Genomic DNA, 17,437 nt, shown 5'->3' on the forward strand with positions numbered 1-17,437 from the left:
GAACAAGTTTAAGTACTTATAAAATCAGTGTTTTAGAATAGATATTGGAAGTAAAGTTTTTAGGAAGTTCTGCATTTGCAATATAAGGAAAAGAATTGAAAAATTGAAAATTATTCTTTAAGCAGCCATCCCATAATTGTTGTGTTTTCTTCTCTTAAATACTGAAAGCATAATTATCATCGATGGATTTAAAGAATGCACATTTTAAAAAGATGCATTATTCATATATATCCATTGATTTATTAGTTTAACATATATTTAAGGGCAAGGTACTGTGGAGGTAGTGAAGAGAGGAATCAGGCATCTTCCTTCTCTTAGGAACTTATAGTCTAGTAGGAAGACATGAACTGTACATTGATAGTTTAATAAAATGTGGAAGGAAAGTGAGATGGGGTGACTTCTAGTTGGTAAGGCTCTGGAGAGATTTCATTGGCAAGCTGGGCCTTGAATGATATTAGATATGAATATTCAGGGTAGAGGTACAAGAGGGAAGGACCAACAGAAACAAAGGACTGAGGCAAGAAAGCTCAGGTTATATACACAAAGAAGAATGAATAGCTGAGTTTGATTGGATTCAGAGTTACATCAAAGGGAAATAGAATTTTTTAAAAGTCAGAGTCAAATGGTGAGGGCCTTGAATGCTAGGATAAAGGCTTTATTCTTTATTTTCTAAGAAATAGGGAGACATTGAAGATTTTTGAGCAGGGGAGGAAAAACATCAGTCATGCTTTATAAATCTTCCAGCAATGTTAGGATAAGCCAGGATGGGAGACATCTCTCAGGAGGCAAGAGGTTTCAAGAACATGCTCCCAGAAGAAATGGAGAGAAGGGAAAGAGTCTGAGAAATATATTGTTGGAGATTTTCACCCTTTGAAAGACAGTATATTATCAAGAAATACGGATTCTGATTCTGGACAGATTTTATTTTACATGTTCTGGAATGTATTTTGTGTGTGTGTGTGTGTGTGTGTTCATTCATCTGTCCATTCGTCCAGGAGGCTGGGGGTAAGGGAGAAGGGTTGAATCAGGTAACCTCCAAGGTACCATCCAGTTCTATAAGTCTTACTGCTTGTCTTCTCTTAACTAATCAATTTTTCTGACTGCTGGTTTAGCCAGTCACTTGGGCAGTTACTTGAGTATCTTGATTTTTTTTTTATTGTGATAAGAACACTTAACCTGAGATCTACACTATTAGCAAAATTTTAATTGTACAATATAGCACTGTTGCCTAGAGGTACAATGTTGTAAAGCAGAGATGCATCTTGCTTAACTGAAACTTTATGTCCATTGAGCAGGAGGGGGAAATGAGTTACTAATCAATAGGCACTATAAAGGAGATCTTTCTATTCAACAAATGCACATCGAATACTTGATTTGTGCCAAGCACTGTATAATTATTGAGGGTATGGAGATGAGGAAATAGGATCTTTGTCCCCTGAGAACTTACAGACTAATGGGTAAGTTGTATAAGCAAAGGATTCCAAAACAATGTGCAGCGTAATTGGGACCAGGAGGGATGTATATGCAACATGAAATTGAAGCAGAAAGATGTGCTTGCCTTCCCTGAGTCTACCTGGTGAGTCAGAAAAGGCTTAAAAAGTTGATAAGTGAATCATGGAGGATGGTTAAGAACTCGTCAAACCACAAAAGTCTGAGAAAGGCATTCCAAGAGCTATAGCCATTAAATAATAATATAGAAATTGCAAGTGCAAAGATGTGGAGGTGTGAGAGCATCCATGTGTTAGATTCACAAATACCATGATATTGCTGAAAAATAGTATTTCTGAAGGTGAAATGTAGTAACTGCTAGACTTTTTTTTTGGACACCAAAAAAATAGTTTAATATAGTTCTTGTATAATGAGGAGTCTTTGTAATGTTCTGAGCAGATACGACATGACCATAGCAGTACTGTAGAAAAGTCTTTCAAGCAGTAATATGAAGGAAGTTTTGGAGGGGTTGAGACAAGTCTATAAAGAAATCAGTGCAATAACTAGGTGTGAAATTGTGAGGGTCTTGCAGGTTAAAAATAGGTACCAAAAAAAACCCCCAAAACTTGCTTAACAGGTTTCAGAACTTGTGATTTTGCAAGTTTCAGAAAAGATCAAGAATGTTTTCCAGAATACGAACTGTATAAATAAATATGTGTGCCTCTAGTTCATAAATAGATTACTTTACCCAAACATCAACCACATATTGTGACAATAAAACCCATTCAAACTCACATGCTGCTTCGTATTTTATTATCTATAATGATGTTTCCATTTATTAATATTTATGAATTTGCTTCTCCCAGTGGATTTTTAGAACATTGCCTCTTCCACACACCACATAAAAACCTGATCTTGCAAGATGACCTTTCAGAATAACTTTTTATTCTTATGCAAATATAACACATTCTTCTTTCTATTGTACATTTAATTCTAGAGAAACATATCATCTCAAAGTTGCCCTGTCTATGCCTACAGAACTCTTTAAGGAATATAATGTGAAATTTCCTTTCTTGTTCTTCAAATTCATACTCTTTTGTTTGCTATTATTAAATCCCAGTTACATACACAAAAGTACTGTCTCCTGAGATACATTTACTTAATGAGGGTTATAGTGTTTTTTTATGTTAATTGAGGCTTCAGAACATTATATCTGACATAACCTGTGGTTGGGTTATTTCTATATAATTCTAGTGCCTCAATTATATTATTCCTAATGTACTATTATGCAAACTAGATTTTAAAGCTGAAATATTTATTAAAACTAGGAATAATCATATGATACCATAAAATACGACAGCACTGAAATTGCTAACATTGAATGAGTTTACATTTTAACATTAAGGAAATTAGCAATAACTTTTCACAGACCGATGCAAATTGCTCTGTTTATAAGAAAAGTAAAGGCATAAGTCAAAATTTAGAGTTCTTAACACCTCATTTTCCTTTTTAAAGTGTTCATGTAATTTTGGCATAGACAAATGTGGTGTTCAAACTGTAGGAAAAAGGCATTTTCAAAATAAGAGAAAGTATTAAATTAATATAGGAGTCAGCATTTTCATTGGCTCTCAGCTGTGTTCCCTAAGCCTTTTATACTTGTCCAGTATTGGACAACATGAATTTATTTATGTATCTGCTTCTTCCATTAATCTGTTGACTGCTAGAAGGTTATTCCCAGCATTATCACAGTGCCTGGGACACAGTTGGTGTACAAAAATTGGTGAATTTTGTTGAGATGAATCTGGAACTTGACAATCCAAACTCTGGCAACTCCTAAGCACCAGTGAAATCTAACTTAGCCACATAACATTTAGCCACTAGGACTAATGGGAAGCATGTTATTTATTAAATATTTCAAATTAAATATTTTATTTTGAAAGTAATTGTTTTTTGAATTCCTAACTTGTTGGCAGCTTTTCACTTAAGGCAAACAGTATGGCACAAATGACTCTCTGTGTAGAATTTAGCAGCTGAAATAGAGGTTAGGGTCCAATCTCTTAACACCATGAGAATGTTTCCATTGTCTTAAGGGCATCCCTTGCCCCATCATGTCTCACAACTATGTCACCTTCATTGCAAGGAACTAGCAAAACAGAATATTGCCCAATTTAACAAACATTTGTTAATTTCTACCATGTCTCCAGCAGGATGCTGGTTACTGAGGATACAGAGATGAGTGAGAAACATCTGTGGAGCACCCTTTAGTGGTCAGGCAGTATGTCAAGCACTGGGAATACAGCATTGGTTTCTGTTCTCATAGAATTTTTTCTGGCATTTCACACTCTATTGGGGAGGAGAGATATGAATTGTGATAGATGCAATAGAAATGAACCTAGAGAAGAAAGCAGCTAATTCTGCTTCACTGACACAGGGAAAGCTCCACAGAGAAAGCAAAATTTGAATGTTGCCTTGAAACATGAGTGATGTGTCCTAGCCTAACAGGGTTTGCCTTATATTTCAGGCAAAAAAGCATGAAGACTTTAAAAATGTATCTTATTTTTAGAGGAACTATCTGTTAGGATGACCTTGGCTGATGATTACAGAAAATCCAATTCAATATGGCCTAAAAAGTAAGGACAGTAGCTCAAAGAGAAACCCAGAGGAAAGGTGGCGGCAGAATTGGTTAATTAAGGAGCTCAACGCGTTATCAGGAAGACGGGTCTTTTTCAAATTTCTGCTCTGCTATCCTTGGTGTATTGGCTCTATCCTCAGGCTGATTCTCTTCCTGGCCACAGCATTTCCAGGCATCACATCTAGGAGCAACAGTGGCCAAAAGAAAAAAAAAACTTAATGAAGAAACTTAATGACCTCTTCCTGAGTATAGAAATCTTTCTTGAGACCTCCCGAGTAGACTCCCCTTTGTCTCATTGGTCAAAATTGTACTGTCGCTGACTAGACCAACCTCAGACAAGAGAAATGAGACCAACAGTGGCTGGACCTTGGGCTGGAGCTTCGGTCTGCCTCTGCCATAGTACATTGGCCATGAGATTGAGGGGGGAGGGAGGTAGAGAAATTGTGTAGACAGTGATGTGAATCAGCTTCAGGAACCAAGATTTGGTGTCATTAGCTCATAGAGAAACTACTGGGATGGAGAGAGCTTAGTTTGAAAGGAAAGCAGAAGGCAAACTTGCTTTGTAGGGCATGTCAGAGACTTATACCTTAACTTCTATGCTATGGGGTGGTGTCATTTCTAGGAAAATGTCAAATTACATGATTTTGAGCAAAAAGCATCATTTTTAGTAAGATTCTTGGTCTATCTTGATCCCATCAAGTATAATAAATCAGATAGAGGTATTGAAAATACCAGGAATAGTGTCTTCTGTAATATGTATTCTTGTATCACACACACACATCCTTCTGCTTTATTTTTTGTTCCCAATCAAAACTTGGAAGTTAATTAGGAAATAAAAGACATTTACATTCAAAATAAAATAGCAGTCAATTCTATCAAGGAGTTTTTCTCTCAAACACTATTTTTGATTATTGAACAATTAATTGTTCAGTTACATACCTCTTTCTTTAAAAAAGGCAAAGTAAGAAACAGGAGCAAAAACATACTTTTTTTTTTTTTTTAAACTTTATCCTTTTTCACAGTAGTCTTTGTTGTTAAGTTAGAAAATGGCCCCCCCTTGTGGCCAAAAATCAGCTAATTGGGCATAGGAGCAAAAAATGAAACAAACTTGAAGCAAATCTCCAGAAAGGAGGAGGCAGGAAAACAAGAAAAGATTGCCCCTTTGGAATGATACTATTGTTACATTTCTTAGGTTAGAAATTGCTGGTTCATAAACACTTAAAACACCCCTTTGTTGATGGTGCTGTGGTTAATTCTGATTATTAACTCCAATTCTAAATGCAGATTTATATTTGATCTATGCTGTAGGAAATTTATTTTTTTAAAATTCAATTATTTTCTACATTTTCACTATATTCACTGTTAGCCTGTACAATATGTACAATCATAACAAATATCTTTACCTCTTTTTTCCTCAAAAGTATTAGCTATAGTTAGATCGCTAATGGAGGTAACATTTTTGGAAGGTTAATGGGGATTTAGAAAGACAAAATAGGAAGTTAGGTGGTCAAAGATGATTTCTAAAAATTAAATATTTGCAAATCAGCTGCCTTTAATATTATCGTCAATCCTTGTATGTATGCTATTTTAAAAAAATAGCATGGTCATGAGTTATTATTTCAGGTAGCCACAAATGATGGGTGTAGTCCCTGAATGCCAAGGAAAGCCTTAAAGACTGCCATTTTTCTTTTTTTTAATAATTTTTTATTGTTATGTTAATCACCATACATTACATCATTAGTTTTTGTTGTAGTGTTCCATGATTCATTGTTTGTGCATAACACCCAGTGCTCCACGCAGAATGTGCCCTCTTTAATACCCATCACCAGGCTAACCCATCTCCCCACCCCCTTCCCCTCTAGAACCCTCAGTTTGTTTTTCAGAGTCCATCGTCTCTAATGGTCCGTCTCCCCCTCCAACTTACTCCCCTTCATTCTTCCCCTCCTGCTATCTTCTTCTTCTTTTTTTTTCTTAACATATATTGCATTATTTGTTTCAGAAGTACAGATCTGTGATTCATCAGTCTTGTACAATTCACAGTGCTCACCATAGCACATACCCTCCCCAATGTCTATCACCCAGCCACCCAATCCCTCCCACCCCCCACCACTCCAGCAACCCTCAGTGTGTTTCCTGAGATTAAGAATTCCTCATATCAGTGAGGTCATATGATACATGTCTTTCTCTGATTGACTTATTTCACTCAGCATAACACCCTCCAGTTCCATCCACGTTGTTGCAAATGGCAAGATCTCATTCCTTTTGATGGCTGCATAATATTCCATTGTGTATATATACCACCTCTTCTTGATCCATTCATCTGTCGATGGACATCTTGGCTCTTTCCACAGTTTGGCTATTGTGGACATTGCCGCTATAAACATTGGGGTGCACATACCCCTTCGGATCCCTACATTTGTATCTTTGGGGTAAATACCCAGTAGTGCAATTGCTGGATCGGATGGTAGCTCTATTTTCAACTGTTTGAGGAACCTCCATACTGTTTTCCAGAGGGGTTGCACCAGCTTGCATTCCCACCAACAGTGTAGGAGGGTTCCCCTTTCTCCACATCCCCGCCAACATATGTCATTTCCTGACTTGCTAATTCTAGCCATTCTAACTGTTGTGAGGTGGTATCTCATTGAGGTTTTGATTTGGATTTCCCTGATGCCGAGCGATGTTGAGCACTTTTTCATGTGTCTGTTGGCCATTTGGATGTCTTCTTTGGAAAAACGTCTGTTCATGTCTTCTACCCATTTCTTGATTGGATTATTTGTTCTTTGGGTGTTGAATTTGATAAGTTCTTTATAGATTTTGGATACTAGCCCTTTATCTGATATGTCATTTGCAAATATTTCCTCCCATTCTGTCGGTTGTCTTTTGGTTTTGTGGACTGTTTCTTTTGCTGTGCAAAAGCTTTTTATCTTGATGAAATCCCAATAGTTCATTTTTGCCCTGGCTTCCCTTGCCTTTGGCGATGTTTCTAGGAAGAAGTTGCTGTGGCTGAGGCCGAAGAGGTTGCTGTCTTTGTTCTCCTTTAGGATTTTGATGGACTCCTGTCTCATGTTTAGGTCTTTCAACCATTTTGAGTCTATTTTTGTGTGTGGTGTAAGGAAATGGTCCAGTTTCATTCTTCTGCATGTGGCTGTCCAATTTTCCCAACACTATTTGTTGAAGAGACTCTCTTTTTTCCATTGGACATTCTTTCCTGCTTTGTCAAAGATGAGTTGACCATAGAGTTGAGGGTCCATATCTGGGCTCTCGATTCTGTTCCATTGATCTATGTGTCTGTTTTTGTGCCAGTACCATACTGTCTTGATGATGACAGCTTTGTAATAGAGCTGGAAGTCCGGAATTGTGATGCTGTCAGCTTTGCTTTTCTTTTTCAATATTCCTCTGGCTATTTGGGGTCTCTTCTGGTTCCATACAAATTTTAGGATTATTTGTTCCATTTCTTTGAAAAACGTGGATGGTATTTTGATGGGGATTGCATTGAATGTGTAGATTGCTCTAGGTAGCACTGACATCTTCACAATGTTTGTTCTTCCAATCCATGAGCATGGAACGTTTTTCCATTTCTTTGTGTCTTCTTCAATTTCTTTCATGAGTATTTTATAGTTTTCTGAGTACAGATCCTTTGCCTCTTTGGTTAAATTTATTTCTAGGTATCTTACGGTTTTGGGTGCAATTGTAAATGGGATCGACTCCTTGATTTGTCTCTCTTCTGTCTTGTGGTGGTGTATAGGAATGCCGCTGATTTCTGTGCATCGATTTTATATCCTGCTACTTTACTGAATTCCTGTATGAGTTCTAGCAGTTTTGGAGTGGAGTCTTTTGGGTTTTCCACATACATATCATATCATCTGCAAAGAGTGAGAGTTTGACTTCCTCTTTGCCGATTTGGATGCCTTTGATTTCTTTTTGTTATCTGATTGCTGTGGCTAGGACTTCTAATACTATGTTGAATAGCAGTGGTGATAGTGGACATCCCTGCCGCGTTCCTGACCTTAGGGGAAAAGCTCTCAGCTTTTCCCCATTGAGAATGATATTCGCTGTAGGTTTTTCATAGATGGCTTTTATGATATTGAGGTATGTACCCTCTATATACTCTGAAGAGTTTTGATCAAGAAAGGATGCTGTGCTTTGTCAAATGCTTTTTCTGCATCTATTGAGAGGATCATATGATTCTTGTTCTTTCTTTTGTTAATGTATTGTATCATGTTGATTGATTTGTGGATGTTGAACCAGCCTTGCAGCCCAGGGATAAATCCCACTTGGTCATGGTGAATAATCCTTTTAATGTACTGTTGGATCCTATTGGCTAGTACTTTGCTGAGAATTTTTGCATCCATGTTCATCAAGGATATTGGTCTGTAATTCTCCTTTTTGATGGGGTCTTTGTCTGGTTTTGGGATCAAGGTAATGGTGGCCTCATAAAATGAGTTTGGAAGTTTTCCTTCCATTTCTATTTTTTGGAACAGTTTCAGGAGAATAGGTATTAATTCTTCTTTAAATGTTTGCTAGAATTCCCCTGGGAAGCCATCTGGCCCTGGGCTTTTGTTTGTTGGGAGATTTTTGATGACTGCTTCAATTTCCTTAGTGGTTATAGGTCTGTTCAGATTTTCTATTTCTTCCTGGTTCAATTTTGGTAGTTGATACATCTCTAGGAATGCACCCATTTCTTCCAGGTTATCTAATTTGCTGGCATAGAGTTGCTCATAATATGTTCTTATAATTGTTTGTACTTCTTTGGTGTTGGTTGTGATCTCTCCTCTTTCATTCATGATTTTGTTGATTTGGGTCATTTCTCTTTTCTTTTGGATAAGTCTGGCCAGGGGTTTATCAATCTTGTTAATTCTTTCAAAGAACCAGCTCCTAGTTTCGTTGATCTGTTCTACTGTTCTTTTGGTTTCTATTTCATTGATTTCTGCTCTGATCTTTATTATTTCTCTTCTCCTGCTGGGTTTAGGCTTTATTTGCTGTTTTTTCTCCAGCTCCTTTAGGTGTAGGGTTAGGTTGTGTATTTGAGACCTTTCTTGTTTCTTGAGAAAGGCTTGTATTGCTATATAGTTTCCTCTCAGGACTGCCTTTGCTGTATCCCAAAGATTTTGAACAGTTGTGTTTTCATTTTCATTGGTTTCCATGAATTTTTTAAATTCTTCTTTAATTTCCTGGTTGACCCATTCATTCCTTAGTAGGATGCTATTTAGCCTCCATGTATTTGAGTTCTTTCCGACTTTCCTCTTGTGATGGAGTTCTAGTTTCAAAGCATTGTGGTCTGAAAACATGCAGGGAGTAATCCCAATCTTTTGGTACCGGTTGAGACCTGATTTGTGACCTAGGATGTGATCAATTCTGGAGAATGTTCCATGGGCACTAGAGAAGAATGTGTATTCCTTTGCTTTGGGATGGAATGTTCTGAATATATCTGTGAAGTCCATTTGGTCCAGTGTGTCATTTAAAGTCTTTATTTCCTTGTTGATCTTTTGCTTAGATGATCTGTCCATTTCAGTTAGGGGGGTGTTAAAGTCCCCCACTATTATTGTATTGTTGTCAATGTGTTTCTTTGCTTTTGTTATTAATTGCCTTATATAATTGGCTGCTCCCACATTAGGGGCATAGATATTTACAATTGTTAGATCTTCTTGTTGGATAGACCCTTTAAGTAGGATATAGTGTCCTTCTTCAACTCTTATTACAGTCTTTGTTTTAAAATCTAATTTGTCTGATATAAGGATTGCCACCCCAGCTTTCTCTGGGTGTCCATTGGCATGGTAAATGGTTTTCTACCCCCTCACTTTCAATGTGGGGGTGTCTTTGGGTCTAAAATGAGTCTCTTGCAGACAGCATATTGATGGGTCTTGTTTTTTAATCCAATCTGATAGCCTGTGTCTTTTGATTGGGGCATTGAGCCCATTTACATTCAGGGTAACTATTGAAAGGTATGAATTTAGTGCCATTGTATTGCCTGTAAGGTGACTGTTACTGTATATTGTCTGTGTTCCTTTCTGATCTATGCTGCTTTTAGGCTCTCTTTTTGCTTAGAGGACCTCTTTCAATATTTCTTATAGGGCTGGTTTTGTGTTTGCAAATTCCTTTAGTTTTTGTTTGTCCTGGAAGCTTTTTATCTCTCCTTCGATTTTCAATGATAGCCTAGCTGGATATAGTATTCTTGGCTGCATATTTTTCTCGTTTAGTGCTCTGAAGATATCATGCCAGTCCTTTCTGGCCTGCCAGGTCTCTGTGGATAGGTCTGTTGCCAATCTAATGTTTCTACCATTATAGGTTACATATTTCTTCTCCCGAGCTACTTTCAGGATTTTCTCTTTGTCTCTGAGACTCGTAAGTTTTACTATTAGATGTAGGGGTGTTGACCTATTTTTATTGATTTTGAGAGGGGTTCTCTGTGCCTCCTGGATTTTGATGCCTGTTTCCTTCCCCACGTTAGGGAAGTTCTCTGCTATTATTTGCTCCAATATACCTTCTGCCCCTCTCTCTCTTTCTTCTTCTTCTGGGATCCCAATTATTCTAATGTTGTTTCATCTTATTGTATCGCTTATCTCTCGAATTCTGCCCTTGTGATCCTGTAGTTGTTTATCTCTCTTTTTCTCAGCCTCTTTATTTTCCATCATTTGGTCCTCTATATCGCTGGTTCTTTCTTCTGCCTCATTTATCCTAGCATTTAGTGCCCCCATTTTTCATTGCACCTCATTAATAGCCTTTTTGCTTTCGACTTGGTTAGATTTTAGTTCTTTTATTTCTCCAGAAAGGGTTTCTCTAATAACTTCCACACTTTTTTCAAGCCCAGCTAGTATCTTTCAAGTCATGATTCTGAACTCTAGGTCCGACATCGTACTAATGTCAGTATTGAGTAGGTCCCTGGCAGACGGTACCACCTCTTGTTCTTTTTGCTGATGTGATTTTTTTCGTCTTGTCATTTTGTCCAGAGGAGAACAGATGAATGAGAGAACAGAATGCTAACAGGTTAACATTATAACAGTATAACAAATATACTCTATCAAATCAGAAAAGACCTGAAACAAGGGGACAAGAAAGGGAAAGAAAGAAAGAAGAGAAAGAAAAAGATAAAAACAAACAAAAACAGAACAAAACAAAACAAAACAAAACAAAACAGAATATGATCTAATATGATCAGGCTAGTGCATAGATCAGTGCCACACACTAGCTTTTGGGCATATTTTGGTCTGTTAGAAGAAAGTGCCTGCTAAAATTTTAAAGGAAGAAAGACTTATATATGTACAAAATAAGGGTTGATACAATAAAGGGATGGAAGATGACTGTAAAAATGAAAATTATAAAAGATTTTATAAAAGGACTTGATAAGAAGTTGTTTTTAAAAAGAAAGAAGAAGATTTAAAAAGAAAAAGAAAAAAGAAAAAAAGGGAGAGAATGTGATCAGGCAGGAGACTAGAACAAAGCCATACACTAGTGATTTAGGGTATATTTTGATCTGTTAGAAGAAATTGTATCTCAAAATTTTAAAGAGAGAACAACCTATATATATATATATATGCCAAAAATAAGGGTATTTTGAAGGGATATAAATGAAGGGATAAAAATATGACTCTAAAAATAAAAAATAAAAAATGTTTTTTTAAAAAAGGGATTGATAAGATGTTGTTTGAAAAAGGGAAAAAGAAAAATTCAAAAAGAAACAGTTAAAAAATTAACTTTGAAAAACTAATGAATTATGGTAAAAAAGCCATGAATTCTATGTGCAGTATTCCCCTAGCGCTGGAGTTCTCCCATTCTCCTTGATCAGTAAACTTGGTCTTGGCTTGCTGGCTGTTCGTGCTGATCTTCTGGGAGAGGGGCCTGTTGCCATGGTTCCCAAATGTCTTTGCCGGAGGCAGAATTGCCCCGCCCTTGTGAGTCCGGGCTAAGCAAGCTGCTCCGGTTTGCTCTCAGGAGCTTTTGTTCCCTGCAAGCTCTCGGTACAGCTTTGGAGGACCAGGGTGAAAATGGTGGCCTCCCAATCTCCGCCCGGAGGAGCTGAGAACTCGGGGCCCTGCTCCTCAGTGTGCCCCCAGAGAAAAGCAGTCACTCCCGTCTCCCCGGTCGCTGGCCGCACTCCGTGCTCACCTGGCCTGTGACCGAGCATTTCTATGTCTGGCACCTGACCCCGTGTGGAGTCTCCAAACCCAGCAGATCCCTGCGGTGCGTTTCCGCGCCGCTCCTCCCCGAGGGAAGAAGGGGAGTCTCCCCGGCTCTGCCGCTTGTTGGGTCCCTGCTGGAGGGCAGTGGCCCGACTGGGCTGCAGATCACAGTTTATGGCAACCCCGAGGTGAGAGCCCGCACCTCGGCTCCCTCTCTGCAGCCGGCTTCCCTGCTCCGATACCTGGGAGCTCTGCCACACTCAGGCACCCCTGGTCTTTCTGTGACCCCGAGGGTCCTGAGACCACACTGTCCCGCGAGGGTTCCACCCCCCGCTTAGCCACTGGAGCGACGTCCCTCAGCGGAGCCGCTTCTCAAAGTTCCGATTTTGTGCTCTGCGGCTCTAGCACTTGAAAGGAGCGGCCGACAGAGGCCCCCTCCCCCGCCGTCTATCCTCCCGAATATCGCCTCGGATTCACTTCTCTGCACGTCCTACCTTCCAGAAAGTGGTCGCTTTTCTGTTCAGAGTGTTGTTACTATTCTTATCTTCGATCTCCTGTTGAGTTCGTAGGTGTTCAGAATGGTTTGATCCCTATTCAGCTGAATTCCTGAGACCAGACGAAATCCAGGTCTCCTACTCCTCCGCCATCTTGCTCCGCCCCCCTGCCATTTTTCTTTTTTAAAGTGAAAAAAAAAAAACAACCTTACCAGGAAAATATAGATCTTAGTTTAGCTTTAACACCTAGAAAAATACCGAAGCAAATTGCAGATCAGCCAATTTGTATTCATCTCTAGGAGAGTGCAGAATGTAAAAAACCCCAGAAACATAGCTTTGTAAACATAAAAGTAAATAAGCTTAATCTAACTAAAATTAAGGTGAACTGAGTTAAAAATGAATTAATGATCTATAAATTGATCCAATTTCCTGAATATTAATAATAGCATTTGCTCTAACATTTATTGAGGGTTTGCTATCAACCAGGCATTATGCTAAGCACTCCACATATATTATCTCATATAATGCTATTGTTATAATTCGCATTTCACAGATGAAGAAACTGAGGCTTATGGAAGTTTGAGTACTGTGACCAACATCAAGTCATAGGTCAGATTTCAAACTCAGAGCTGGCTCACTAACTCAACCTCCATGTTTGTTGGAAACCAAGACTGGTATTCCCAGGCTCACATACTTCAACCTTCTGCATTTTTAAGTTGTATCTAGTTTAGTCGTGGGTATTCAGTTCAATCTGTAAAAGCTGGAATCTTCCACATGATGCAGTATACAAGTTGCTTAACAAAGACACTATTGTAAAGAGAGCCCACTGGGGTCAATTAAAGAATCAAAAGTCAACAGGGAAGACATTCTGACTAAAGAGAGAAAGTCCAGGGATTCAGTTTGGGAAGACTCTTTACATTATTCTAAAGGTAAAGATTTAGACTTTCTGACTCTGTGAAGCATAATATTAGATGATAATTGTACCCTTTAGTGTCTGGAATCCAACTATATTCTAGTTTGGTTTGGCCAAAGCTGTATGGCTCTAGGTCTGGTTGGAGATGGAATAGAGCAGTCGATTTTAGTGTGGACCGATTCTGGGAAATTCATCCTCATCTTAATTCATTCGTAAGTCATATCACAGTCTTTTTATTTTTCATTCCCGCGGTCTTTTTCTTCTCCTTCTCCTCCCCTCCTCTTCCTCCTGCTCCCTCTCCTCCTCCTTTTCTTGGTAATTCTGCAGTCAAAGCTCTTCTGGAGTGGATCTTTGCACAGAACAAGCACAAAATTAATACTTGTTGAATGAGTGGAGGCAGTGACACAAAGGAGTCTTAAGTTACGAAGAGGTTTAATCTAGATAAAGGAGAGGGAAGATATTCCAAGTAGAGAGAATATAAAAACCAGGCAGTTTGAGTAATTTAGGGAGCTCCAAGTGGCTGAACATGGCTGGAGTAAAGGCTGGGTGATAGAAAGGTGACACAGCTTAGTGACAGCTAAGAGCCAGGATTCTGGAGTCTGCTAGCTGTGGTTCAAATCCTGATTCCACATCCTGATTCCACATCTCACCAACCGTGTGTCTATGGTCAAATTATATAATTTCTTGGTGCCTATCTCATGGAGTATTAGGAAGATTGAATGAATTGTAACATAAGAAGTGCTTGGAACAGTGCCTAATACATAATGAGTACTTAATAAATGTGGATCCTACTAGTATTATCATGTAGGTGAGTAGTGGGTAGTGGGATAGGCAGGGGACAGGCCCTGGAATTTCCCATGTAAAAAGGAAGAACATTTATGACAAAAGCCACTGGGAGTTTTTGAAGGTTTGTAAGAATTGGGGGGACAGGGTATGATTTGAATTTTGTGATTCTGGGACTGAATTTTGTGATTCTGGGACTGAACTGAAGACAGGAAGACCAGTGAGGAGGTAGTTGTAGTAATCCAGATGGAAAGAAATAAGGACTTAAAGGAAATCAATTCCCAGTGTCATGGAGAGGAGAGGGAGCACCCAGGGAGGGGTAGCAGGTCGAATCATAGGACTCAGCACCTGCCCAAGTTAGAAAGAGGGCTGAGTCTCAGTTGTCAGGCACGGACAGATGGGTGGGTGAAGCTAAGATGAGGAGTTTAGATCTGTACATAGTATTTTTGATTTTGGGTGTATTGACTTAGAAGAGAACAGCCAAGTACCAATGCCCTAGTAGACAATGGACTCTGAGAAGAACTCTAACCAATGTACTAAGTGCAGATGTTTATGTTCTGGGCTTAAGAACAATAATTTTTTGCTGGTTGTTTAAGATGCTACCTATACCGTGATTATAGATATTAATATTAAAAAGATTAACCAAACCCTATCTAGAACATGGTGAAGTTGGGAGAGTCTTTGGGCAATTTGAGAATATTATCATTTATTGTTGGACAGAAGTGACTGAAACAAAGGCACTGCTAAAATCAGGGACACACAAATCACTGATTAGGTGATATTTTGAGGATTTTGTTACCTGACCGTATTTGCGATGACCTGCCTTTGACTGGACACATAATATGTAGTCATTATTTGTGCATTTGTGCATAAATATTAACACGTGCATGTATGTACATGTGTTTATAGTTTTACACTTTTTAGTCACTCAAAAATTTTATTACGCCTCTGTAATTTTTCATCTTTCCCCCATAGGTATCTCTGATGAGTACATAACACCTATGTTTAGTTTTTATAAAAGCATTGCAGAATTGAAAATGACTCAGGAAGAGTATGCTCTGCTTACAGCAATTGTTATCCTCTCTCCAGGTAATTTCTTTGCTACATTTTTATTTTTATGCCATTTATTTGTTCTACTCCCTCACCAGTAATAATGTTTCTTAAAGAACTGGAAGACACAGCAACACAAAGAAAAAGTAAAATGGCCTGTAATCCCACCACTCAAATGGAATCATTGTTAATATTTCAGTGTAGTTCTTCTCAACGTTTTTTCTAAACATTACACTCATTCATTGAATAATTGCATTTTGAACACCTACTATGCACTAAACATGGTTCCAGACACTGGGGGATATAGCAGTAAAGAAACAGGCAGGAGACAGCTGCATGGAGTTTGCACTCCAGTAGGGTGAGAAAGACAATAAATGAGGAAACAAAAGTAATTTTCAGGAGGTGGTAATGCTAATATATAAATATAAAGATGAGGATATAAGGAAAGAAAGTGGCAGAATGTTACTATTATTTGTAGTCAGGAAAGGCTTTTCTAAGGGGTTGGTATTTGAACAGGGACCTAAATGGAATTGCATACTTTTTTAAAATAATAGAGAACATACTATATAATTAAAAAATTATATCAGTAATGGGGCACCTGGGTAGTTCAGTCAGTTAAGTGTCTGACTCGTGATTGCGGCTCAGGTCATGATCTCAGGGTTGTGAGATCAAGCCCCCCATTAGGCTCTGTGTTAGGCATGGAGCCTGCTTAAGATTCTCTCTCTTCCTCTTCCCCTGCCCCTCCCCGTCTGTGTGCACATGCATGCACTCTCTCTCTCTCAAAGAAAATTATATCAGTAAAAGTTTGTTGAAATGTATGTATCCATCATATGGATGTACAATCATTTACTTGTTACCATGTTTGGATATTCAGGATGTTTCCTTTTTTTTGTTGTTTTAAACAATGTCAAAATGTATATCTCTGCACATAAAATTTGTATTTTTGGATTATTTTAATAATCTGAGAGCGATGCCACATTCATGATTTATAAAGCATAATTTCAATGTTAGCCTTTTTTTTTTAAGATTTTATTTATTTATTTGACAGAGACACAGTGAGAGAGGAAACACAAGCAGGGGGAGTGGGAGAGGGAGAAGCAGGCTTCCGGCAAGCAAGGAGCCTGATGTGGGTGGGGCTCGATCCCAGGTTGTTACTTTGTTTTACCATAAAACAAATAATTAAAATAAAAACTTTTTGGCCATACATACTAAAGTTACACACACATATACTCTATGACCCAGCAATTCCGCTACTTAGAATATACCCACTAGAAATGATACATATGTCCACCGTATGGGTTACCTTTAGGGGCATAGATTAGAAAGAGAATTTAGGGGGCAATAAATGTTCTATATCTTGATCTAGTTGTGATTACATGCATACATGTGTGTGTGTTTGTGTGTGAAAATTCATCAAGTTAAATACTTAATTTGTACATTTAAAAGTGCACATTTATAAGTTACATTGCAAGCAAGTTACTGTTGCTATAATTATGTCAAATTAACACTTCTCCACTTTTTAATTTTGTCTTTTTATTTTAAACCTCAAAACAGACAGACAATACATAAAGGACAGAGAGGCAGTAGAGAAGCTTCAGGAACCACTGCTTGATGTGCTCCAAAAGTTGTGCAAGATTTATCAGCCTGAAAATCCTCAACATTTTGCTTGTCTCCTGGGTCGATTGACTGAGTTGCGGACGTTCAATCATCACCATGCAGAGATGCTGATGTCATGGAGAGTAAATGACCATAAGTTTACCCCACTTCTCTGTGAAATCTGGGATGTGCAGTGATGAATGTTGAAGGGGCAATAGCATCTAGCTCTTTATTTCCCTCATAATATAAATCTGATGTATAACTTTCTTTTATTTCATTTGTACCTGGTTTCACACAAGAATTTTGATGAATATTTATGCAGTAATTACATAACTTCCACAGTTGTAAATATAGAGCTAGATAGGATGACTTTCTTTACATTATATTTTACAAGGCTTCAGGGACTCTTTCATTCTAATTGGCA

General features: G+C 38.2%; 1 protein-coding gene across 5 annotated transcripts in view; it reads left to right on the plus strand.

Annotated features, from left to right (window-relative positions):
• The window catches only part of NR1H4 (nuclear receptor subfamily 1 group H member 4), a 57,312-nt gene extending 40,102 nt beyond the window's left edge, over positions 1-17,210 (plus strand). For all 5 annotated transcript variants that reach the window (XM_088025666.1, XM_028121636.1, XM_028121637.1 and 2 more), the window contains 2 exons: positions 15,343-15,456; positions 16,972-17,210. In XM_088025666.1, coding sequence (XP_087881792.1) covers positions 15,343-15,456; positions 16,972-17,210 — 353 coding nt within the window. The remainder of the gene's footprint in view (positions 1-15,342; positions 15,457-16,971) is intronic.
• Positions 17,211-17,437: the final 227 nt, after the last annotated feature.

Source organism: Eumetopias jubatus, unplaced genomic scaffold (assembly GCF_037043125.1).
Source record: "Eumetopias jubatus isolate StellerSeaLion01/CBP00866 unplaced genomic scaffold, mEumJub1_p1.0 scaffold_8, whole genome shotgun sequence".
Classification (NCBI taxonomy): domain Eukaryota; kingdom Metazoa; phylum Chordata; class Mammalia; order Carnivora; family Otariidae; genus Eumetopias; species Eumetopias jubatus.